Here is a 23,583-nt window from a genome sequence, read left to right on the forward strand (position 1 = left end):
ACCAATAGACAACGCCAGAAGCGTCTTACCTGGGCCAAAGAGTAAAAGAACTGGACTGTTGTCAGTGGTCCAAGGTCCCAGAGTCTGGAGGAAGAGCGGGCAGCACGGTGGCGCAGTGGTTAGCACAGCAGCCTTGCAGTGCTGGAGTCCTGGGTTCAAATCCCACCTTGGACAACATCTGCAAAGAGTTTGTATGTTCTCTCCGTGTTTGCGTGGGTTTCCTCCAGGTTCTCCGGTTTCCTCCCACACTCCAAAGACATACTGACAGGGAATTTAGATTGTGAGCCCCAAAGGGGACAGTGATGATAATGTGTGCAAACTGTAAAGCGCTGCGGAATATGTTAGCGCTATAAAAAAATAAAGATTATTATTATGGAGAGGACACATTCCAAGCTGCTGGAGGTCTGGTGTGAAGTGTCCACAGTCAGTGATGGTTTGGGGGCCCATGTCATCTGCTGGTGTAGGTCCACTGTGTTTTATCAAGACCAAAGTCAGCGCAGCCGTCTACCAGGACATTGTAGAGCACTTCATGCTTCCCTCTGCCGACAAGGTTTTTGGAGATGGAAATGTCATTCTCCAGCAGGACTTGGCCCCTGTCCACACGGCCAAAAGTACCAATACCTGGTGTAAAAACAACAGTATCAGTGGGCTTCATTGGCAGCAAACTCACCTGACCTTAATCCCATAGAGAATCTAGAGGATATTGTCAAGAGGAAGATGAGACACCAGACCCAACACTGCAGATGAGCTGAAGGCTGCTATCAAAGCAACCTGGGCTTCCATAGCCCCTCAGCAGCGCCACAGGCTGATCGCCTCCATGCCACCGCATTGATGCAGGAATTGATGCACAAGCAGCCCCCAACCAAGTATTGAGTGCATTTACTGAACAGACATTTCCGATTTTACAATCATTATTCACGCTGGTGTTATAAAGTATTCTAATTTACTGAGATAATGACTGGGTTTTCATAGGCTGTAAGCCATAATCATCAACATTAACAGAAATAAACATGTGAAATAGATCACTCTGTGTAATGACTCTATAGAATATAGGAGATTCACTTTTTGATGATATTCTAATTTTGTGAGAAGCTCCTGTATATTAAGCCCAATATCCTCACACACAGATATATATATATATATATATACACACACACACACACAGAGATATATACACACCCTACATGCATAAATCTATACATACACACCATCATATATACACTGTATATATGCAGCGCCCCAGAGTCCTGGTCGTTGCAGTAATGTTATTCTTCCACCAGGGGGAGCGATGTTACGTCTGAGGGCAATGGAGGAGATCTTCTGTCCAGGTATCACAACCACAAAACACACTTCACACTCCAGGCCGCCAGGGGGAGCCATGCTTCTATCTACTAGGGCATTCCTCACACTTGGGTAAAACTGGTGGGTCGGTTAGGAAGTTAGACAGTGAGTGCCGACCGAGTTTGGCAGAGGCTGGTTAGAGTGGGTTCCAGCCAGCTCCAGACTGTGGCCTGTGGAAGGCGAGGGTACACGGAGCTGCGCCTGCATCCCATAAGGCAGCATCCTAAGAAAGAGACATTGAAAGGAATTGTGCAGTGAGTGAGAAACAAAGTGATAGTAAAAGGAGAGGAACATCAGCAGGAGACCAGCTAGAAGCAGGCTGCCTCCTTCAGAAGCGCAGTACCGGTAGCCAGAACACCGAGGGAGTAAGGATCTCTATGCTTTACTTCAGAGACTGGCAGGACAGTTAACTCTACGTTGGCTGCCCGATCATATACCCAGGAGGGAGGACAGAGAGAAGAGACTTAATATCTACAATAGTTGTGAGGACCTTATGAGAAGCTCAGCAGTAAAGTACTACAACACCCAGGCGCTAGAAGAAGGCTTCTGATTTCCACCTGGATAAGGGGACACTGGATTTGCCTACATTCCGGCCGGACTCTGCCTGCCCTGTGATCTGGTGCTCTGGATTGTGGATGCTGAAGCCTTCAGTAAAGGTAAAGAGACTGCAACCTTGTGTCCTCGTTCTTCACCGCGCCTTACATCATCCACCATCTACATTCTGGGAAGCCCTGGGGACATACTTCACCTGGGGGAAGGTATACCATCTAGCTGCCATTCCATCACCCCAGCGGACCCCTTAAAGCAGCGTCAGTCACCCTGACTGAATACCACAAGTGGCGTCACGAACATTATCCCTTTAAAGACCTTTCCCCCATTTCATCAACGGACGTCCACTAGGGCCACAGACCGGGTCAGCCACCGTGACATCCCCACTGAGAACCGAAGGACCCGGTACCGAGTACCCCCTAGCCCTTGTGGGGGCGCTACATATACATCTAACCCACACCCTGAATACCTATACATACACACCCTATATATACACAGCCCCCTACACCCACTGCTCCATGTCCGCACTCCCTCACCCCGGGAGCAGGAGCCGACACTTCTGGGGTCTCTCCGACTTCAAACATCACCATATTCCGCATGCGCGGCCTTCCCAGGAATCCTCCGTTCACACATGCGCAGTGACTTCTACTAAGGCGCCAGATGAGCGGTAACTGCAGATATTTATATCACATCTGAGATGAATGATCGTGAACTCAATAATCACCGACCACCGGGAACGAGGGGGCTGACAGATGAGGCAATGAGGTGTATGGATCACTATGTGGCAGATGAGGCACTGAGGTGTATGGATCACTATGTGGCAGATGAGGCACGAGGTCTATGGATCACTATGTGGCAGATGAGGCACCGAGGTGTATGGATCACTGTGGCAGATGAGGCACTCAGGTGTATGGATCACTGTGTGGCAGACGAGGCAGAGGTGTATGGATCACTGTGAGGCACTGAGGTGTATGGATCACTATGTGGTACATGAGGCACCGAGGTGTATGGATCACTATATGGCAGATGAGGCACGAGGTGTATGGATCATTGTGTGGCAGACGAGGCAGAAGTGTATGGATCACTATATGGCAGATGAGGCACTGAGGTGTATGGATTACTATGTGGTACATGAGGCACCGAGGTGTATGGATCACTATGTGGCAGATGAGGCACCGAGGTGTATGGATCACTATGTGGCAGATGAGGCACCGAGGTGTATGGATCACTATGTGGTACATGAGGCACCGAGGTGTATGGATCACTATGTGGCAGATGAGGCACCGAGGTGTATGGATCACTATGTGGCAGATGAGGCACTGAGGTGTATGGATCACTATGTGGCAGATGAGGCACGAGGTCTATGGATCACTATGTGGCAGATGAGACACCGAGGTGTATGGATCACTATGTGGCAGATGAGGCACTGAGGTGTATGGATCACTATGTGGCAGACGAGGCACGAGGTCTATGGATCACTATGTGGCAGATGAGACACCGAGGTGTATGGATCACTATGTGGCAGACGAGGCACGAGGTCTATGGATCACTATGTGGCAGATGAGGCACTGAGGTGTATGGATCACTATGTGGCAGACGAGGCACGAGGTCTATGGATCACTATGTGGCAGATGAGACACCGAGGTGTATGGATCACTATGTGGCAGACGAGGCACGAGGTCTATGGATCACTATGTGGCAGATGAGACACCGAGGTGTATGGATCACTATGTGGTACATGAGGCACCGAGGTGTATGGATGACTATATGGCAGATGAGGCACGAGGTGTATGGATCATTGTGTGGCAGACGAGGCAGAAGTGTATGGATTACTATGTGGCAGATGAGGCACTGAGGTGTATGGATTACTATGTGGTACATGAGGCACTGAGGTGTATGGATCACCATGTGGCAGATGAGGCACCGAGGTGTATGGATCACTATGTGGCAGATGAGGCACAGAGGTGCATGGATCACTATGTGGCAGACAAGGCACAAGGTGTATGGATCACTATGTGGCAGACGAGGCACGAGGTGTATGGATCACTATGTAGCAGATGAGGTACTGAGGTGTATGGATCACTATGTGGCAGATGAGGCACTGAGGTGTATGGATCACTGAGGCAGATGAGGTACTGAGGTGTATGGATCACTATGAGGCAGATGAGGTACTGAGGTGTATGGATCACTATGTGGCAGATGAGGCACTGAGGTGTATGGATCACTATGAGGCAGATGAGGTACTGAGGTGTATGGATCATTATGTGGCAGATGAGGCACTGAGGTGGATGGATCACTATGTGGCAGATGAGGTACTGAGGTGTATGGATCACTATGTGGCAGATGAGGCACTGAGGTGTATGGATCACTATGTGGCAGATGAGGCACTGAGGTCTATGGATCATTATGTGGCAGATGAGGTACTGAGGTGTATGGATCACTATGTGGCAGACGAGGCACTGAGGTGTATGGATCACTATATGGCAGATGAAGCACTGAGGTGTATGGATCACTATGTGGCAGATGAGGCACTGAGCTGTATGGATCACTATGTGGCAGATGAGGCACTGAGGTGTATGGATCACTATGTGGCAGACGAGGCACTGAGGTGTATGGATCACTATGTGGCAGACGAGACACTGAGGTGTATGGATCACTATATGGCAGATGAAGCACTGAGGTGTATGGATCACTATGTGGCAGATGAGGCACTGAGCTGTATGGATCACTATGTGGCAGATGAGGCACTGAGGTGTATGGATCACTATGTGGCAGATGAGGCACGAGGTCTATGGATCACTATGTGGCAGATGAGACACCGAGGTGTATGGATCACTATGTGGCAGATGAGGCACTGAGGTGTATGGATCACTATGTGGCAGACGAGGCACGAGGTCTATGGATCACTATGTGGCAGATGAGACACCGAGGTGTATGGATCACTATGTGGCAAACGAGGCACGAGGTCTATGGATCACTATGTGGCAGATGAGACACCGAGGTGTATGGATCACTATCTCGTACATGAGGCACCGAGGTGTATGGATCACTATGTGGCAGATGAGGCACCGAGGTGTATGGATCACTATGTGGCAGATGAGGCACTGAGGTGTATGGATCACTATGTGACAGACGAGGCACGAGGTCTATGGATTACTATATGGCAGATGAGACACCGAGGTGTATGGATCACTATGTGGCAGACGAGGCACGAGGTCTATGGATCACTATGTGGCAGATGAGACACCGAGGTGTATGGATCACTATGTGGTACATGAGGCACCGAGGTGTATGGATCACTATATGGCAGATGAGGCACTGAGGTGTATGGATCATTGTGTGGCAGACGATGCAGAAGTGTATGGATCACTATGTGGCAGATGAGGCACTGAGGTGTATGGATTACTATGTGGTACATGAGGCACTGAGGTGTATGGATCACTATGTGGCAGATGAGGCACCGAGGTGTATGGATCACTATGTGGCAGATGAGGCACAAGGTGTATGGATCACTATGTAGCAGATGAGGTACTGAGGTGTATGGATCACTATGTGGCAGATGAGGCACTGAGGTGTATGGATCACTGAGGCAGATGAGGTACTGAGGTGTATGGATCACTATGAGGCAGATGAGGTACTGAGGTGTATGGATCACTATGTGGCAGATGAGGCACTGAGGTGTATGGATCACTGTGAGGCAGATGAGGTACTGAGGTGTATGGATCATTATGTGGCAGATGAGGTACTGAGGTGTATGGATCACTATGTGGCAGATGAGGCACTGAGGTGTATGGATCACTATGTGGCAGATGAGGCACTGAGGTCTATGGATCATTATGTGGCAGATGAGGCACTGAGGTGTATGGATCACTATGTGACAGATGAGGCACTGAGGTATATGGATCACTATGTGGCAGATGAGGCACTGAGGTGTATGGATCACTATGTGGCAGATGAGGCACTGAGGTATATGGATCACTATATGGCAGATGAAGCACTGAGGTGTATGGATCACTATGTGGCAGACGAGACACTGAGGTGTATGGATCACTATGTGGCAGATGAGGCACTGAGGTGTATGGATCACTATGTGGCAGATGAGGTACTGAGGTGTATGGATCACTATGTGGCAGACGAGGCACTGAGGTGTATGGATCACTATATGGCAGATGAAGCCCTGAGGTGTATGGATCACTATGTGGCAGATGAGGCACTGAGGTGTATGGATCATTATGTGGCAGATGAGGCACTGAGGTGTATGGATCACTATGTGGCAGATGAGGCACTGAGGTGTATGGATCACTATGTGACAGATGAGGTACTGAGGTGTATGGATCACTATGTGGCAGACGAGGCACTGAGGTGTATGGATCACTATGTGGCAGACGAGACACTGAGGTGTATGGATCACTATGTGGCAGATGAAGCACTGAGGTGTATGGATCACTATGTGGCAGATGAGGCACTGAGCTGTATGGATCACTATGTGGCAGATGAGGCACTGAGGTGTATGGATCACTATATGGCAGATGAGGCACTGAGGTATATGGATCACTATATGGCAGATGAAGCACTGAGGTGTATGGATCACTATGTGGCAGATGAGGCACTGAGGTGTATGGATCACTATGTGGCAGATGAGGCACTGAGGTGTATGGATCACTATGTGGCACCGTCGTATACCCGGACCCTACGGCAAAGGTCCAGATCGTACAGATTGTGATCGCGCCGATTCGGAGCCTCTGGACCGTCCGCTCTGTCTCCGCCAATACGATGAAAATCACGTGATAGCTGCTCGTCATCTCTTCCTCCTGACACTGACAGCTTGTTTCCTTGTTTCTTGGGATTGGCTGATCTCGCTCAGTCGTGTGCTGTGATTGGCTGATTCGTTTTGAGTCGGATGTGGTTGCTGATTCACTTTTTCGGTCATGAAAACTTACCTGCGTCTCTTTGATAGGCTGTCGCATCATCGTCTTATTTTGATTGGCTAGAACGTGTTAGCACATCACATGTGATTGGCTGATTCTTCTTCAGTGGTTCCCAGGCTTTAGGTTGTGTCCGGCGTCCGCCATCTTCCTGTCATTTCTTATCGGAGCCGCTCCCGATTTGTGCTATGGCTGCTCGGCTCCCGGCCTGTGTGGTGGACTGCGGCACCGGGTGAGGCCGGAGGAGAGGAGGCGGACACGGGACGGCTCCGGGGTGGACGGGGGTCTCCCCTCTCTCCTCCGGGGTGGACGGGCTCGGCCTCTAGTTCTCGGGGGTCTCTCCTCTCTCCTCCGGGGTGGACGGGCTCGGGGGTCTCCCCTCTCTCCCCCGGGGTGGACGGGCGCGGCCTCTAGTTCTCGGGGGTCTCCCCTCTCTCCCCCGGGGTGGACGGGCTCGGCCTCTGGTGCTCGGGGGTCTCCCCTCTCTCCTCCGGGGTGGACGGGCTCGGCCTCTAGTTCTCGGGGGTCTCCCCTCTCTCCCCGGGGTGGACGGGCTCGGCCTCTAGTTCTCGGGGGTCTCCCCTCTCTCCTCCGGGGTGGACGGGCTCGGCCTCTAGTTCTCGGGGGTCTCCCCTCTCTCCCCGGGGTGGACGGGCTCGGCCTCTGGTGCTCGGGGGTCTCCCCTCTCTCCCCCGGGGTGGACGGGCTCGGCCTCTAGTTCTCGGGGGTCTCCCCTCTCTCCTCCGGGGTGGACGGGCTCGGCCTCTAGTTCTCGGGGGTCTCCCCTCTCTCCCCCGGGGTGGACGGGCTCGGCCTCTAGTTCTCGGGGGTCTCCCCTCTCTCCTCCGGGGTGGACGGGCTCGGCCTCTAGTTCTCGGGGGTCTCCTCTCTCTCCCCCGGGGTGGACGGGCTCGGCCTCTAGTTCTCGGGGGTCTCCCCTCTCTCCTCCGGGGTGGACGGGCTCGGCCTCTGGTGCTCGGGGGTCTCCCCTCTCTCCCCCGGGGTGGACGGGCTCGGCCTCTAGTTCTCGGGGGTCTCCCCTCTCTCCTCCGGGGTGGACGGGCTCGGCCTCTAGTGCTCGGGGGTCTCCCCTCTCTCCTCCGGGGTGGACGGGCTCGGCCTCTAGTGCTCGGGGGTCTCCCCTCTCTCCTCCGGGGTGGACGGGCTCGGCCTCTAGTTCTCGGGGGTCTCCCCTCTCTCCTCCGGGGTGGACGGGCTCGGCCTCTAGTGCTCGGGGGTCTCCCCTCTCTCCTCCGGGGTGGACGGGCTCGGGGGTCTCTCCTCTCTCCCCCGGGGTGGACGTGCTCGGGGGTCTCCCCTCTCTCCTCCGGGGTGGACGGGCTCGGCCTCTAGTTCTCGGGGGTCTCCCCTCTCTCCTCCGGGGTGGACGGGCGCGGCCTCTAGTTCTCGGGGGTCTCCCCTCTCTCCCCCGGGGTGGACGGGCTCGGCCTCTAGTTCTCGGGGGTCTCCCCTCTCTCCTCCGGGGTGGACGGGCTCGGCCTCTAGTTCTCGGGGGTCTCCCCTCTCTCCTCCGGGGTGGACGGGCTCGGCCTCTGGTGCTCGGGGGTCTCCCCTCTCTTCTCTGGGGTGGACGGGCTCGGCCTCTAGTTCTCGGGGGTCTCTCCTCTCTCCCCGGGGTGGACGGGCTCGGCCTCTAGTTCTCGGGGGTCTCCCCTCTCTCCTCCGGGGTGGACGGGCTCGGCCTCTAGTTCTCGGGGGTCTCTCCTCTCTCCCCGGGGTGGACGGGCTCGGCCTCTAGTTCTCGGGGGTCTCTCCTCTCTCCCCCGGGGTGGACGGGCTCGGGGGTCTCTCCTCCGGAGTGGACGGGCTCGGCCTCTAGTTCTCGGGGGTCTCCCCTCTCTCCCCCGGGGTGGACGGGCTCGGCCTCTAGTTCTCGGGGGTCTCCCCTCTCTCCCCCGGGGTGGACGGGCTCGGCCTCTAGTTCTCGGGGGTCTCCCCTCTCTCCTCCGGGGTGGACGGGCTCGGCCTCTAGTTCTCGGGGGTCTCCCCTCTCTCCTCCGGGGTGGTCGGGCTCGGCCTCTGGTGCTCGGGGGTCTCCCCTCTCTTCTCTGGGGTGGACGGGCTCGGCCTCTAGTTCTCGGGGGTCTCCCCTCTCTCCCCCGGGGTGGACGGGCTCGGCCTCTAGTTCTCGGAGGTCTCTCCTCTCTCCCCGGGGTGGACGGGCTCGGCCTCTAGTTCTCGGGGGTCTCCCCTCTCTCCTCCGGGGTGGACGGGCTCGGCCTCTAGTTCTCGGGGGTCTCTCCTCTCTCCCCGGGGTGGACGGGCTCGGCCTCTAGTTCTCGGGGGTCTCTCCTCTCTCCCCCGGGGTGGACGGGCTCGGGGGTCTCTCCTCTCTCCTCCGGAGTGGACGGGCTCGGCCTCTAGTTCTCGGGGGTCTCCCCTCTCTCCCCCGGGGTGGACGGGCTCGGCCTCTGGTGCTCGGGGGTCTCTCCTCTCTCCCCCGGGGTGGACGGGCTCGGCCTCTGGTGCTCGGGGGTCTCTCCTCTCTCCCCCGGGGTAGACGGGCTCGGGGGTCTCTCCTCTCTCCCCCGGGGTGGACGGGCTCGGCCTCTGGTGCTCGGGGGTCTCCTCTCTCTCTCCCCCGGGGTGGACGGGCTCGGCCTCTAGTTCTCGGGGGTCTCCCCTCTCTCCTCCGGGGTGGACGGGCTCGGCCTCTGGTGCTCGGGGGTCTCCCCTCTCTCCCCCGGGGTGGACGGGCTCGGCCTCTAGTTCTCGGGGGTCTCCCCTCTCTCCTCCGGGGTGGACGGGCTCGGCCTCTAGTTCTCGGGGGTCTCCCCTCTCTCCCCCGGGGTGGACGGGCTCGGCCTCTAGTTCTCGGGGGTCTCCCCTCTCTTCCCCGGGGTGGACGGGCTCGGCCTCTAGTTCTCGGGGGTCTCCCCTCTCTCCCCCGGGGTGGACGGGCTCGGCCTCTAGTTCTCGGGGGTCTCCCCTCTCTCCCCCGGGGTGGACGGGCTCGGCCTCTAGTTCTCGGGGGTCTCCCCTCTCTCCCCCGGGGTGGACGGGCTCGGCCTCTAGTTCTCGGGGGTCTCCCCTCTCTCCCCCGGGGTGGACGGGCTCGGCCTCTGGTTCTCGGGGGTCTCCTCTCTCTCCCCCGGGGTGGACGGGCTCGGCCTCTGGTGCTCGGGGGGGGTCTCCTCTCTCTCCCCCGGGGTGGACGGGCTCGGCCTCTAGTTCTCGGGGGTCTCCCCTCTCTCCCCCGGGGTGGACGGGCTCGGCCTCTAGTTCTCGGGGGTCTCCCCTCTCTCCCCCGGGGTGGACGGGCTCGGCCTCTGGTGCTCGGGGGTCTCTCCCCTCTCTCCCCCGGGGTGGACGGGCTCGGCGGTCTCCCCTCTCTCCCCCGGGGTGGACGGGCTCGGCCTCTGGTTCTCGGGGGTCTCCCCTCTCTCCCCCGGGGTGGACGGGCTCGGCCTCTAGTTCTCGGGGGTCTCCCTCTCTCCCCCGGGGTGGACGGGCTCGGCCTCTGGTTCTCGGGGGTCTCCCCTCTCTCCCCCGGGGTGGACAGGCTCGGCCTCTAGTTCTCGGGGGTCTCCCCTCTCTCCCCCGGGGTGGACGGGCTCGGCCTCTAGTTCTCGGGGGTCTCCCCTCTCTCCCCCGGGGTGGACGGGCTCGGCCTCTGGTTCTCGGGGGTCTCCCCTCTCTCCCCGGGGTGGACGGGCTCGGCCTCTGGTGCTCGGGGGTCTCCCCTCTCTCCCCCGGGGTGGACGGGCTCGGCCTCTGGTGCTCGGGGGTCTCCCCTCTCTCCCCCGGGGTGGACGGGCTCGGCCTCTAGTTCTCGGGGGTCTCTCCTCTCTCCCCCTGGGGTGGATGGGCTCGGCCTCTAGTTCTCGGGGGTCTCCCCTCTCTCCCCGGGGTGGACGGGCTCGGCCTCTAGTTCTCGGGGGTCTCCCTCTCTCCCCGGGGTGGACGGGCTCGGCCTCTGGTGCTCGGGGGTCTCCCCTCTTTCCTCCGGGGTGGACGGGCTCGGCCTCTAGTTCTCGGGGGTCTCCCCTCTCTCCCCCGGGGTGGACTGGCTCGGCTTCTGGTGCTCGGGGGTCTCTCCCCGGGGTGGACGGGCTCGGCCTCTGGTGCTCGGGGGTCTCCCCTCTCTCCCCCGGGGTGGACGGGCTCGGCCTCTGGTGCTCGGGGGTCTCCCCTCTCTCTCCCCGGGGTGGACGGGCTCGGCCTCTGGTGCTCGGGGGTCTCCCCTCTCTCCCCCGGGGTGGACGGGCTCGGGGGTCTCCTCTCTCCCCCGGGGTGGACGGGCTCGGCCTCTGGTGCTCGGGGGTCTCCCCTCTCTCCCCCGGGGTGGACGGGCTCGGCCTCTGGTGCTCGGGGGTCTCCCCTCTTTCCTCCGGGGTGGACGGGCTCGGCCTCTGGTGCTCGGGGGTCTCCTCTCTCTCCCCCGGGGTGGACGGGCTCGGCCTCTAGTTCTCGGGGGTCTCCCTCTCCCCGGGGTGGACGGGCTCGGCCTCTGGTGCTCGGGGGTCTCCCCTCTCTCCTCCGGGGTGGACGGGCTCGGCCTCTAGTTCTCGGGGGTCTCCCCTCTCTCCCCCGGGGTGGACGGGCTCGGCCTTTGGTGCTCGGGGGTCTCCCCTCTCTCCTCCGGGGTGGACGGGCTCGGCCTCTAGTTCTCGGGGGTCTCCCCTCTCTCCTCCGGGGTGGACGGGCTCGGCCTCTGGTGCTCGGGGGGTCTCCTCTCTCTCCCCCGGGGTGGACGGGCTCGGCCTCTAGTTCTCGGGGGTCTCCCTCTCTTCCCGGGGTGGACGGGCTCGGCCTCTGGTGCTCGGGGGTCTCCCCTCTTTCCTCCGGGGTGGACGGGCTCGGCCTCTAGTTCTCGGGGGTCTCCCCTCTCTCCCCCGGGGTGGACTGGCTCGGCCTCTGGTGCTCGGGGGTCTCCTCTCTCTCCCCCGGGGTGGACGGGCTCGGCCTCTGGTGCTCGGGGGTCTCTCCTCTCTCCCCGGGGTGGACGGGCTCGGCCTCTGGTGCTCGGGGGTCTCCCCTCTCCCCCGGGGTGGACGGGCTCGGCCTCTGGTGCTCGGGGGTCTCCCCTCTCTCCCCGGGGTGGACGGGCTCGGCCTCTAGTTCTCGGGGGTCTCCCTCTCTCCCCGGGGTGGACGGGCTCGGCCTCTGGTGCTCGGGGGTCTCCCCTCTCTCCCCGGGGTGGACGGGCTCGGCCTCTGGTGCTTGGGGGTCTCCTCTCTCTCCTCCGGGGTGGACGGGCTCGGCCTCTAGTTCTCGGGGGTCTCCTCTCTCTCCCCCGGGGTGGACGGGCTCAGCCTCTGGTGCTCGGGGGTCTCCTCTCTCTCCCCCGGGGTGGACGGGCTCGGCGGTCTCCCCTCTCTCCCCCGGGGTGGACGGGCTCGGCCTCTGGTGCTCGGGGGTCTCCCTCTCTCCCCGGGGTGGACGGGCTCGGCCTCTGGTGCTTGGGGGTCTCCTCTCTCTCCCCCGGGGTGGACGGGCTCGGCCTCTAGTTCTCGGGGGTCTCCTCTCTCTCCCCCGGGGTGGACGGGCTCGGCCTCTGGTGCTCGGGGGTCTCCTCTCTCTCCCCCGGGGTGGACGGGCTCGGCGGTCTCCCCTCTCTCCCCCGGGGTGGACGGGCTCGGCCTCTGGTGCTCGGGGGTCTCCCTCTCTCCCCGGGGTGGACGGGCTCGGCCTCTGGTGCTCTCGGGGGTCTCTCCCCGGGGTGGACGGGCTCGGCCTCTAGTTCTCGGGGGTCTCCCCTCTCTCTCCCCGGGGTGGACGGGCTCGGCCTCTGGTGCTCGGGGGTCTCCCCTCTCTCCCCCGGGGTGGACGGGCTCGGGGGTCTCCTCTCTCCCCCGGGGTGGACTGGCTCGGCCTCTTGTTCTCGGGGGTCTCCCCTCTCTCCTCCGGGGTGGACGGGCTCGGCCTCTGGTGCTCGGGGGTCTCCCCTCTCTCCTCCGGGGTGGACGGGCTCGGCCTCTGGTGCTCGGGGGTCTCCCCTCTCTCCCCCGGGGTGGACGGGCTCAGCCTCTGGTGCTCGGGGGTCTCCCCTTTCTCCCCCGGGGTGGACGGGCTCGGCCTCTGGTGCTCGGGGGTCTCCCCTCTCTCCCCCAGGGTGGACGGGCTCGGCCTCTGGTGCTCGGGGGTCTCCTCTCTCCCCCGGGGTGCACGGGCTCGGCCTCTAGTTCTCGGGGGTCTCCCCTCTCTCCTAGGGGTGGACGGGCTCGGCCTCTGGTGCTCGGGGGTCTCCCCTCTCTCCCCCGGGGTGGACAGGCTCGGCTCTGGTGCTCGGGGGTCTCCCCTCTCTCCCCCGGGGTGGACGGGCTCGGCCTCTGGTGCTCGGGGGTCTCCCCTCTCTCCTCCGGGGTGGACGGGCTCGGCCTCTAGTTCTCAGGGGTCTCTCCTCTCTCCCCCTGGGTGGACGGGCTCGGCCTCTGGTGCTCGGGGGTCTCCCCTCTCTCCCCCGGGGTGGACGGGCTCGGCCTCTGGTGCTCGGGGGTCTCCCCTCTCTCCCCCGGGGTGGACGGGCTCGGCCTCTGGTGCTCGGGGGTCTCCCCTCTCTCCCCCGGGGTGGACGGGCTCGGCCTCTGGTGCTCGGGGGTCTCCCCTCTCTCCCCCGGGGTGGACGGGCTCGGCCTCTGGTGCTCGGGGGTCTCCCCTCTCTCCCCCGGGGTGGACGGGCTCGGCCTCTGGTGCTCGGGGGTCTCCCCTCTCTCCCCCGGGGTGGACGGGCTCGGCCTCTGGTGCTCGGGGGTCTCCCCTCTCTCCCCCGGGGTGGACGGGCTCGGCCTCTGGTGCTCGGGGGTCTCCCCTCTCTCCCCCGGGGTGGACGGGCTCGGCCTCTGGTGCTCGGGGGTCTCCCCTCTCTCCCCCGGGGTGGACGGGCTCGGCCTCTGGTGCTCGGGGGTCTCCCCTCTCTCCCCCGGGGTGGACGGGCTCGGCCTCTGGTGCTCGGGGGTCTCCCTTCTCTCCCCCGGGGTGGACGGGCTCGGCCTCTGGTGCTCGGGGGTCTCCCCTCTCTCCCCCGGGGTGGACGGGCTCGGCCTCTGGTGCTCGGGGGTCTCCCCTCTCTCCCCCGGGGTGGACGGGCTCGGCCTCTGGTGCTCGGGGGTCTCCCCTCTCTCCCCCGGGGTGGACGGGCTCGGCCTCTGGTGCTCGGGGGTCTCCCCTCTCTCCCCCGGGGTGGACGGGCTCGGCCTCTGGTGCTCGGGGGTCTCCCCTCTCTCCCCCGGGGTGGACGGGCTCGGCCTCTGGTGCTCGGGGGTCTCCCCTCTCTCCCCCGGGGTGGACGGGCTCGGCCTCTGGTGCTCGGGGGTCTCCCCTCTCTCCCCCGGGGTGGACGGGCTCGGCCTCTGGTGCTCGGGGGTCTCCCCTCTCTCCCCCGGGGTGGACGGGCTCGGCCTCTGGTGCTCGGGGGTCTCCCCTCTCTCCCCCGGGGTGGACGGGCTCGGCCTCTGGTGCTCGGGGGTCTCCCCTCTCTCCCCCGGGGTGGACGGGCTCGGCCTCTGGTGCTCGGGGGTCTCCCCTCTCTCCCCCGGGGTGGACGGGCTCGGCCTCTGGTGCTCGGGGGTCTCCCCGGGGTGGACGGGCTCGGCCTCTAGTTCTCGGGGGTCTCCCCTCTCTCCTCCGGGGTGGACGGGCTCGGCCTCTGGTGCTCAGGGGTCTCCCCTCTCTCCCCCGGGGTGGACTGGCTCGGCCTCTAGTTCTCGGGGGTCTCCCCGGGGTGGACGGGCTCGGCCTCTAGTTCTCGGGGGTCTCCCTTCTCTCTCCTCCGGGGTGGATGGGCTCGGCCTCTTGTTCTCGGGGGTCTCCCCTCTCTCTCCCCCGGGGTGGACGGGCTCGGCCTCTAGTTCTCGGGGGTCTCCCCTCTCTCCTCCGGGGTGGACGGGCTCAGCCTCTGGTGCTCAGGGGTCTCCCCTCTCTCCCCCGGGGTGGACGGGCTCGGCCTCTAGTTCTCGGGGGTCTCCCTTCTCTCTCCTCCGGGGTGGATGGGCTCGGCCTCTAGTTCTCGGGGGTCTCCCCTCTCTCTCCCCCGGGGTGGACGGGCTCGGCCTCTAGTTCTCGGGGGTCTCCCCTCTCTCCTCCGGGGTGGACGGGCTCAGCCTCTGGTGCTCAGGGGTCTCCCCTCTCTCCCCCGGGGTGGACGGGCTCGGCCTCTAGTTCTCGGGGGTCTCCCTTCTCTCTCCCCCGGGGTGGACGGGCTCGGCCTCTGGTGCCCGGGGGTCTCCCCTCTCTCCCCTGGGGTGGACGGGCTCGGCCTCTGGTGCTCGGGGGTCTCTCCCCGGGGTGGACGGGCTCGGCCTCTAGTTCTCGGGGGTCTCCCCTCTTTCCCCGGGGTGGATGGGCTCGGCCTCTGGTGCTCGGGGGTCTCTCCCCGGGGTGGACGGGCTCGGCCTCTAGTTCTCGGGGGTCTCCCCTCTTTCCCCGGGGTGGACGGGCTCGGCCTCTGGTGCTCGGGGGTCTCTCCCCGGGGTGGACGGGCTCGGCCTCTGGTGCTCGGGGGTCTCCCCTCTCTCCCCCGGGGTGGACGGGCTCGGCCTCTGGTGCTCGGGGGTCTCCCCTCTCTCCTCCGGGGTGGACGGGCTCGGCCTCTGGCGCTCGATGCTTGGTCTTGTGGCTTCTGTTTCCTGATTATCGCTGACGGTCGGCGGCCCCCACGTCCTGTGCTGTGGTTGGAGTGTGGGGGAGGGGAGTGCGGCAGGTTCTCTCTCCGGCACACGTCTTGTCTTGAATCCTCCTCAGGACAGACATTCCTCATCTCTTCTCCTTTACTTTCCAGATATACGAAGCTCGGATACGCCGGGAACACTGAGCCCCAGTTCATCATCCCATCATGTGAGTGTGGCCACGTCCAGGGCTGCAGACGCCGTCCATCCCGGCCCCCACCAGTGCCCCATTCATTAACACTGATGGAATGGAGGGCGTGCTGGAGTGAGGCTCCATAGTCATGAAGAGCTCCTGCATAGTCACAACCACTACTCCCATCAGGCAGAAGATGGCAGGAGCCAAGCACCACAAACCCTGTGCCAGATGTCTGTGTGCCGTCCCTGCAGTGCGGAGCTCTGTACTGATGGTGCGCTGCTCCGGCTCTGCTAGGTCTTGTGCGGCAGCCGATGTGTCCGCTCATCATGTATTTCTCGTCTTCTCCTGGTGGGCTGGTGTTGACTCTGATATTGTTGTCCCTGATGTGGGCCCCATCACTCGCCCGGACTTGTGGCCGCACTCTGACCTTCCATCCATTCTCTGCTAATGATCTTGCATCAGTCCACTGTGCAGCCGCTAGTGACCGCTCCCTGCGTCCCCGGCAGCCGCTAGTGACCGCTCCCTGCGTCCCCGGCAGCCGCTAGTGACCGCTCCCTGCGTCCCCGGCAGCCGCTAGTGACCGCTCCCTGCGTCCCCGGCAGCCGCTAGTGACCGCTCCCTGCGTCCCCGGCAGCCGCTAGTGATCGCTCCCTGCGTCCCCGGCAGCCGCTAGTGACCGCTCCCTGCGTCCCCGGCAGCCGCTAGTGACCGCTCCCTGCGTCCCCGGCAGCCGCTAGTGACCGCTCCCTGCGTCCCCGGCAGCCGCTAGTGACCGCTCCCTGCGTCCCCGGCAGCCGCTAGTGACCGCTCCCTGCGTCCCCGGCAGCCGCTAGTGACCGCTCCCTGCGTCCCCGGCAGCCGCTAGTGACCGCTCCCTGCGTCCCCGGCAGCCGCTAGTGACCGCTCCCTGCGTCCCCGGCAGCCGCTAGTGACCGCTCCCTGCATTGTTACCAGGTATCGCCATAAAGGAGTCCGCCAAAGTGGGAGACCAAGCCCAGAGACGTCTGATGAAGGGCGTGGACGACCTGGACTTCTTCATTGGTGATGAAGCCATAGATAAACCAACATATGCCACAAAGGTGCGCTGTGTGCGGGCGCGGCACTCCTCCCAGAGAGGACCGGCCATGGAGTGTTGCAAGGTGCATACGAAGAGTGTCAGCGTCGGCTTTTGTCACTTCTACTTCTTTTCACAGTGGCCGATCCGCCATGGCATCGTGGAGGACTGGGATCTTATGGAACGTTTCATGGAGCAAGTGATCTTCAAGTACCTACGAGCTGAGCCTGAAGATCACTACTTCCTCCTGGTGAGTGCGTCTGACCTGCATCACAGGGTCCTGCTGCTGGGGAACACGGGCCGGCACCTCCTCTACCCCTCGAGACGCCCAGCCATCTTCTTGTTCTGTGACTCTTCTCTCTGTAGACTGAGCCGCCTCTGAACACTCCGGAGAACAGGGAGTACACTGCTGAAATCATGTTCGAGTCTTTCAATGTCCCCGGCTTGTACATAGCGGTTCAGGTGAGTGGTCCAGACCTTCCCTGCTCGGGGACCGGTCATCGTGGCAGCGCACGTCCTGAGCTCAAAGTCTTCTCTTCAGGCTGTTCTTGCTTTGGCTGCGTCTTGGACGTCCAGACAAGTGGGTGAGCGCACACTGACCGGGACCGTGATCGACAGCGGTGACGGTGTGACACACGTCATTCCCGTGGTGAGTACCGGTCACACTGGGTCAGCCTCTGCCTTCAGGTTGTGGGGGGCAGGGGCTTCTTCTGACAGACGCTGCTGTCCGGCTGTATCTAGGATACTTGACAGTCCAACATGGGGGCTTCACCATAAGAGGCCACACTGTTGCCACAGGGACCTTTTCACTTGTGACCTCAAAGGGCAAAACATGGTGTTTACAAAAAGGTAAGTGAACCCCTGAGAGGCGTCCAGTGCCCCCCACTACAGGTCCGTTGGGATGGATGTCTCCTTTCTGATCTCTCTGTAACTATGTGAAAAGCACGCCATGATTCTTGAGGGTCCTGCCTCGTCTGTTGGCGGCTGCACATCCATGAGACCTTTGGATTATAATCCATGAGTGCTGCTTCTACACTGATGGCAGTGGGGTCTGTGCTGATCACGGTTCTCTGTGCCCCGCAGGCTGAAGGCTACGTCATCGGGAGCTGCATCAAGCACATCCCCATCGCTGGCCGCGACATCACCTACTTCATCCAGCAGCTCCTCCGAGACCGCGAGGTGGGGATCCCCCCGGAGCAGTCCCTGGAGACAGCCAAGGCAGTAAAGGTAGAGGGTCCGGTGCATTCTGTAGTCTGCTCATCTCCCCCATGTGTACAAGGATTCACCCCCTTGGCGTTTTTCACGTTTTGCATCTGTTCATATACAGAACATGCTGAACATTTGGGTTATTGTGAGGCAAACCACAAATAGGACAGAATACCGTATATACTCGAGTGTAAGCCGACCCGAGTATAAGCCGAGGCCCCTAATTTTGCCATGGAAAACTGGGTAAGCTTATTGACTTGAGTATAAGCCGGGCATGCACTGTCCCCTCACCCCTGTCCTGCCATGTGTGCCCCCCGATCTCCTAGTTGTATGCATGGCTTTGCGTCCTCCCCTGTCGTACTCGTCCCGGCACCTCTTGTCAGCGGAGCTGAAGGAAGAGGCGCAGCAGTGGCCGGGGCTTCACGGAGAGAACGCATCGCGGTAAACACAGCATGTTCATTAATTTAGCGGATTTTTTGCTGATTTCCCACTATATTATTGCATTTGGAACATCCGCAAAAAACGCATGCAGATTTCTTGCAGAAAATGTCCAGTTTTGTTCAGGAAATTTCTGCAAGACATCCTGACGTGTGCACATAGCCTCAATATGTATTTTATTTATTTTTTAAGTTTTGAATGGGGCAAAATGGGAAGAATTTGAACTTGTTTTTTTAATGGGAAACCTGTTGGGGCCCCAGAACCACCAGCAGTTATCGGCATATGTAAGGGCCCCGCCTAACAGGCTCAGTATTACATCACACACTGTAACGAATTTCTGAAGTTGTTTGATGTGTAAATCTGGGCTTTGACTATTCGAGGGGTGTTGGTGTCTCCACGTAAACACTTTCTAAAGGGGCCAACTAGTCTGGGGACGTTAGACGCCTCCTCGAATAGTCAGAGGCCTCATTTACTTATCTTAAACAGACTTTAGAAATAAACTGATCTTTATAAAATGTATCGCTCAGCCATGACGGCACCATGAGAGAGGTGGATCTGCCCACCAAGGGCAGGGAGCCTGCGGGCTGAAAGGGCGGCACGTCTCCCTCACATCAGTTGGTTTGCTGTCCGTGATGCGGGAACCTGGTATAGGCGTACCTGTGAAGAAGACAAAGGTTTTTTTCCCAGACATGGCCGGCTGCAGGATTCTTGGAAGCGCCACTGTGGATCCAAGGTGGCTTTCACACGTGTGCGGGCACAAGGTGAGCAGCATCCCTGGACTGGTGATGGATGGCTCTGGCGTGGCTCAGGGGCAGCGAGCGTATGCATTGTGCGTGCCGTGTCCTAATACCCTCCCCGCAGCCTGGTGTAGCGTGCCCGACACAGAAGTGCTACTCACCTGCGTGACTAACAAGTGGCGCGGCCGATGACTCGGCAAAAATGCGCCCAATGACTCGGCAGGTGACGCACGCAGAGGGTGACCGCACTGGATACACATTGGAAGGTGTGAGGGTGCACTCCCTGACACAGTGGGGTGTATGAAAATGCCACTGTCAGGAGGCTTGTCTGGGGCAGCAGTCACACAACCCAGAAATGACGCCGGTACCAAGGAGAACAGGAGCCAGTAGAAAGGCCAGCTGGCACCTCTGCTCAGGGCTTCCTAGCATTACGGAGACACATTTGGAGCAGCATCTGAAGTCCCAACAGCAAGTGGCGCCTCGTCCTCCCCGTGTCAGTAGTGGGGGCAGCTGAACCACAGAACGATGGAGGTTGGCAAGAGAGAGCAGATCCAGTCAGCAAAGGTCCAGCAAAGTGGACGTATTGGCAGCCTCTAGGTTTGATCTCCCGGCTGAGACCCGTCCTTTAAACCAGTACCATTTGATTGCAGCAAGGTGGTAAGTGGTCTTCGTGAAAGTTCACTTGGTAATAATGTTCCCCTTCTCTCGTCATTTGTTGCCAGTGAAAGAAGTGTGTGGCGAAAGCCAAGCACAAGAAATGTGCGATGGGTGAGACCTTAGTGGCCGAGTCTGGTCAGTAGAGGCACTGTCAATCCTGTATAAAGCTGATAGTGACAGAAGAGACCCCGAGCTTTAACACCCACTTAAGATCCGTCATAGAGCGGGAGTTAGGGAGGCCTACCTGACACTTCCTCTAAATTAAACGACGGGGATGACTTGGGTGGTTCCATCTCACAGGCCTCATGGTCAGAGGTTCAGGCCGCCTTTTTTTTCCCCTTAAAAGTGGATAGGCAACAAAATCGGTCAGATCCGCTATGGGCATTCTGAACAGTAGGCCGGAGAGGTCCGTGCAGGATATAATGTTCCGAGGTCTAGATCAGAGGAAACAAAGAGCCTTCCGTTGAGAAAATCAGGGCTTTACTGCAAAGATAATAGAAAAGGCCAGAAAGCAGGAGCTCTGCAGACCCTTCTTTCAAGAGAAAATACTCTGACTAGCTGTTTGTCACTATGGAACTAAGCCCCTAAATTGGATGTTGCAATAACTAAGGCTTCCAAAAAAAAGCTTCTCTGCCCTTTGATATGGGGTATTGAGAGATTCTCCTTGATAGGAACGTGGACACCATTGTTACTGGGACTTGGGAGACGTCAGCTGGTGCCCTGATCCGGCAGTTGCAGCGCCGTGTACGGCCAAGTCGTAAATGATCTAACTGGATAGACTGGAATCCCACAGGGAGGCAAGAGATGACGTCTTAGCCACCATTCTGCTCATGAAGTGGGGGCAGTGGCCTTCCTATAGGATGCCTCAGTGGACTCTGTAAGGTTGGGTGCAAGGTCGTCCGTCCTTTCCAACGCAACCCGTAGGGCCTTATGACTGAAATGCTGGCTGGGGACATTAAGGAAAGTTCTAGGCTCCGATCCATCCCTTGTGAGGGGGGGTATCTCATTGGCCCTGACCTGGACAAGATCCTGGTGAAGGCGGGAGACACTAAGAAGGGGTTCCCCAGTCTCTCTATGCCTAACTACAGACAATCCTTCCGAACAGGGAAGTTTGTCGAAGGAAGCCTTTCAGGGAGCTGACAAATGGGAGGATCACAGAAGGAAGGGTAGAGGCACCATATTTGGTACCTCCACCCAGGAGGACAGAATATTGGGTCAATGACTTGGAGCCCAGGTTGGTGGGAAGGCTTAGTTCAGCACTGGAGACAGAAGTCCAGGACTTAGTTCAGAAAGCCGTCCACCTGGAAATCCAAGTCTACTCCCGGCTTTGTGATAACAAAACCAGACAGCTCCTTAAGGGTATGTGCACACGTTGCAGATCTGCAGCTTTTTTTTCCGCGCAGAAACGCTGCAGATCTGCAAGTGACTTACAGTACAATGTAAATCAATGGCATAAAAAAAATGCTGTGCTAATGGTGCAGAAAAATCTGCACGGAAAACGCAGCAGATTCAAAAAAAGACCATGTCCATTCTTTGTGCAGATCTGCTGCGTTTCTGCACCCATTCCATAATAGAAATCTGCAGGGGCAAAAAAAAGGAGGAAATCTGCACAAAAATCTGCAACGTGTGCACAGACCAAAAAAAGGCTCAGATTCTGACCTGCGTTTTCTGCCGCAGAAAATTCCACAGTCAAATCTGCAACGTGTGCACATAGGCTTATTAGAACTAATCTGATGGCTCTAAGCAAGTTCCTGAAGGTGCAGTCCTTCAAAATGGAATGCATTAAATCAGCAATAAAATTGCTTTTTTTCCCGGTTGTTTCATGGCAGTCCTGAATTTGAAGGATGCATATTATTTGCCCATACACATGGCACATAAGAGATACCTTAGAGTTGCCGCGGACGGGGTGGTTAGGCACTTTTAATTTAGTGCCCTCCCGTTAGGGCTGGCGGTGGCCCCTAGGGTCTTCACAAAGGTGTTTGTGGAAGTAATGGCTTATCGCCAGGGGAAAATGTCTTTGTCATTCCATATCAAGATAATTTTCCCTTCCCCCATGACGGCACACCTGATTGAGGGGATCCGCCCAGCCAGGACAGGAAACCCTACTGAAAATAAAAGGGCGGTACCTCTCCCTCGCTTCAGTTGGGTTTCCTGTCCTGACAGGGACCCTCTTACTGAACACGGCGGTTCACTTACCCAGGTCCCGTCCCGGCGTGGAAGAATCAGGCAGCGCCTGTGCGTCGGGTTCGGGAGTCTGGAAGCGCCGTCCGCAGGTCCCCCGGGTCTCTGCGTCCGAGCGGGCGTTGAGCAGCATGGTCAGAGGGCTGAGTTCCCTTCCATGGCTGCCACGCCGCCCTCCCCTCTCTGCCGGCGTCCAGGTGCGGTGGCCGCTTCCGGGTCGCTCGTCTGACGTCACGCGCAAGGCACGCTGGGAATGGGCGTGCCCGCGTGACGTCGGGGGCGGGCGCCGGATCCAAGATGGCGGCGCCCATGATGAGAACGCCGGCCGGTGAAAGGGAACTCCGGCGGCACGGCAGAGAGTGGGAGGGGGTTAATTTGGGCACCGAAGGAGGCGGGGAGTGCAGTGGTCCCCCCATAAAAGGGGGTTAGACCACAGAAGACGCGCTTATGTCCATAAACTTCACCATGGAAGTAGGACAACAGGAGCAGCAGCAGCAGCAGCCGCCTTCACAGCAGCAGCAGCAGCAAATGGAGCTCTCACCAGATGCCTTGCCGAGCCACCAGCATACCAAGAGCAGCCGCTCAAGTGGTAGGAACAGCAGTCGTTCTGTCCGGCAGGATTCGTCGACGTCCAGGAGGGACGCTTCACGTGCATCTGTCCAGCCTCCAAAATCGGTACCCTTGATTGTCGGTAGTGGTGAGTGATCTACGTGAATGTCACCCTTATGGTAACAGGGTCCATTTTTGTCTGTTTTGATCACTAGGGGTCCAGGAAAGCGGTTGGTAAAACAAAGAACCGAGAGTGTGCCCTTTGTAGAAACCCGCTTGCAGTTCAGTGGCAGAAGGATCTCTGTGCTGACTGCATTAGTAAAACCATACAAGAAGAGACCCCTAATTTTGCCACTAGCCTAAAAGCCATAATACAGGCTGAAATAAGACTCCTTAAAATTGGCCCTTAGCGAACCAAGAAGGAGAAGCCGTAAGGCGTCCACAGACTCAGATGCCTCTCAGAGACAGGGGAGTCATAAAACATCCCGGTCTCCCTCTACCTCCTCGGCCTCTGTCCAGTCTTCAGATTCCTCCTCGGACAGTGATTCAGGAGGTCGTCCATGTTTCCCAACTGAGGACGAAGATAAACTGGTCAAAGCAGTTAGATCTGCAATGGGGCTTAAAGAGGAGAAGACACCTAGGTCACTAGAAGATGTCATGTTTGGTGGCCTAGAAGAAAAAAGGAAACGCACGTTTCCAGTTAATGCAAAAATAAAAGCATTAATTGACAGAGTGGAAAAAGCCCGAAAAAATGGGTTCCTTGCCCTCTTCATCCAAAAGGAGATATCCTTTTGAGGATAAAGACTCTGAGTCCTGGGAGAAAATCCCTAAGATTGACGGGGCAGTAGCCAAATGTTTAAAAAGATCATCCCTTCCGTTAGAGGACTCTGGTGTTCTCAAAGACCCGCTTGATAAAAAAGCAGATAGTTTCCTGAGACACATCTGGGAAGCCTCAGCGGGGGGCCTTAAGCCGGCGATTGCGGGAACATGTACGGCCCGTGCCCTAATGGTCTGGCTACATCAGGTGGAAGATCAGCTGAAAAACAAAGTACCCAGAACTGACATCCTTGCAAATATTTCTTTGCTACAAGGAGCAGCAGCTTTTTTGGCAGACTCTTCTGCGGATTCCGCAAGACTAACAGCTAGAGCCGCGGGTTTGTCCAACGCGGCAAGAAGAGCCCTC

The 23,583-nt window shown here is 59.3% G+C and overlaps 1 protein-coding gene across 1 annotated transcript in view; it reads left to right on the top strand.

Moving 5' to 3' along the window:
* Positions 1 to 6,909: 6,909 nt before the first annotated feature.
* ACTR3 (actin related protein 3) overlaps positions 6,910 to 23,583 on the top strand; it is a 48,020-nt gene continuing 31,346 nt past the window's right edge. Inside the window, exons 1-7 of the mRNA XM_069732549.1 lie at positions 6,910 to 7,047; positions 15,556 to 15,611; positions 16,533 to 16,657; positions 16,772 to 16,882; positions 16,999 to 17,094; positions 17,174 to 17,281; positions 17,716 to 17,859. Of these exons, the coding sequence (XP_069588650.1) occupies positions 7,004 to 7,047; positions 15,556 to 15,611; positions 16,533 to 16,657; positions 16,772 to 16,882; positions 16,999 to 17,094; positions 17,174 to 17,281; positions 17,716 to 17,859 (684 nt within the window). The 5' untranslated portion in view covers positions 6,910 to 7,003. The remainder of the gene's footprint in view (positions 7,048 to 15,555; positions 15,612 to 16,532; positions 16,658 to 16,771; positions 16,883 to 16,998; positions 17,095 to 17,173; positions 17,282 to 17,715; positions 17,860 to 23,583) is intronic.

Source organism: Ranitomeya imitator, chromosome 7 (assembly GCF_032444005.1).
Source record: "Ranitomeya imitator isolate aRanImi1 chromosome 7, aRanImi1.pri, whole genome shotgun sequence".
NCBI classification, from domain to species: Eukaryota; Metazoa; Chordata; class Amphibia; order Anura; family Dendrobatidae; genus Ranitomeya; species Ranitomeya imitator.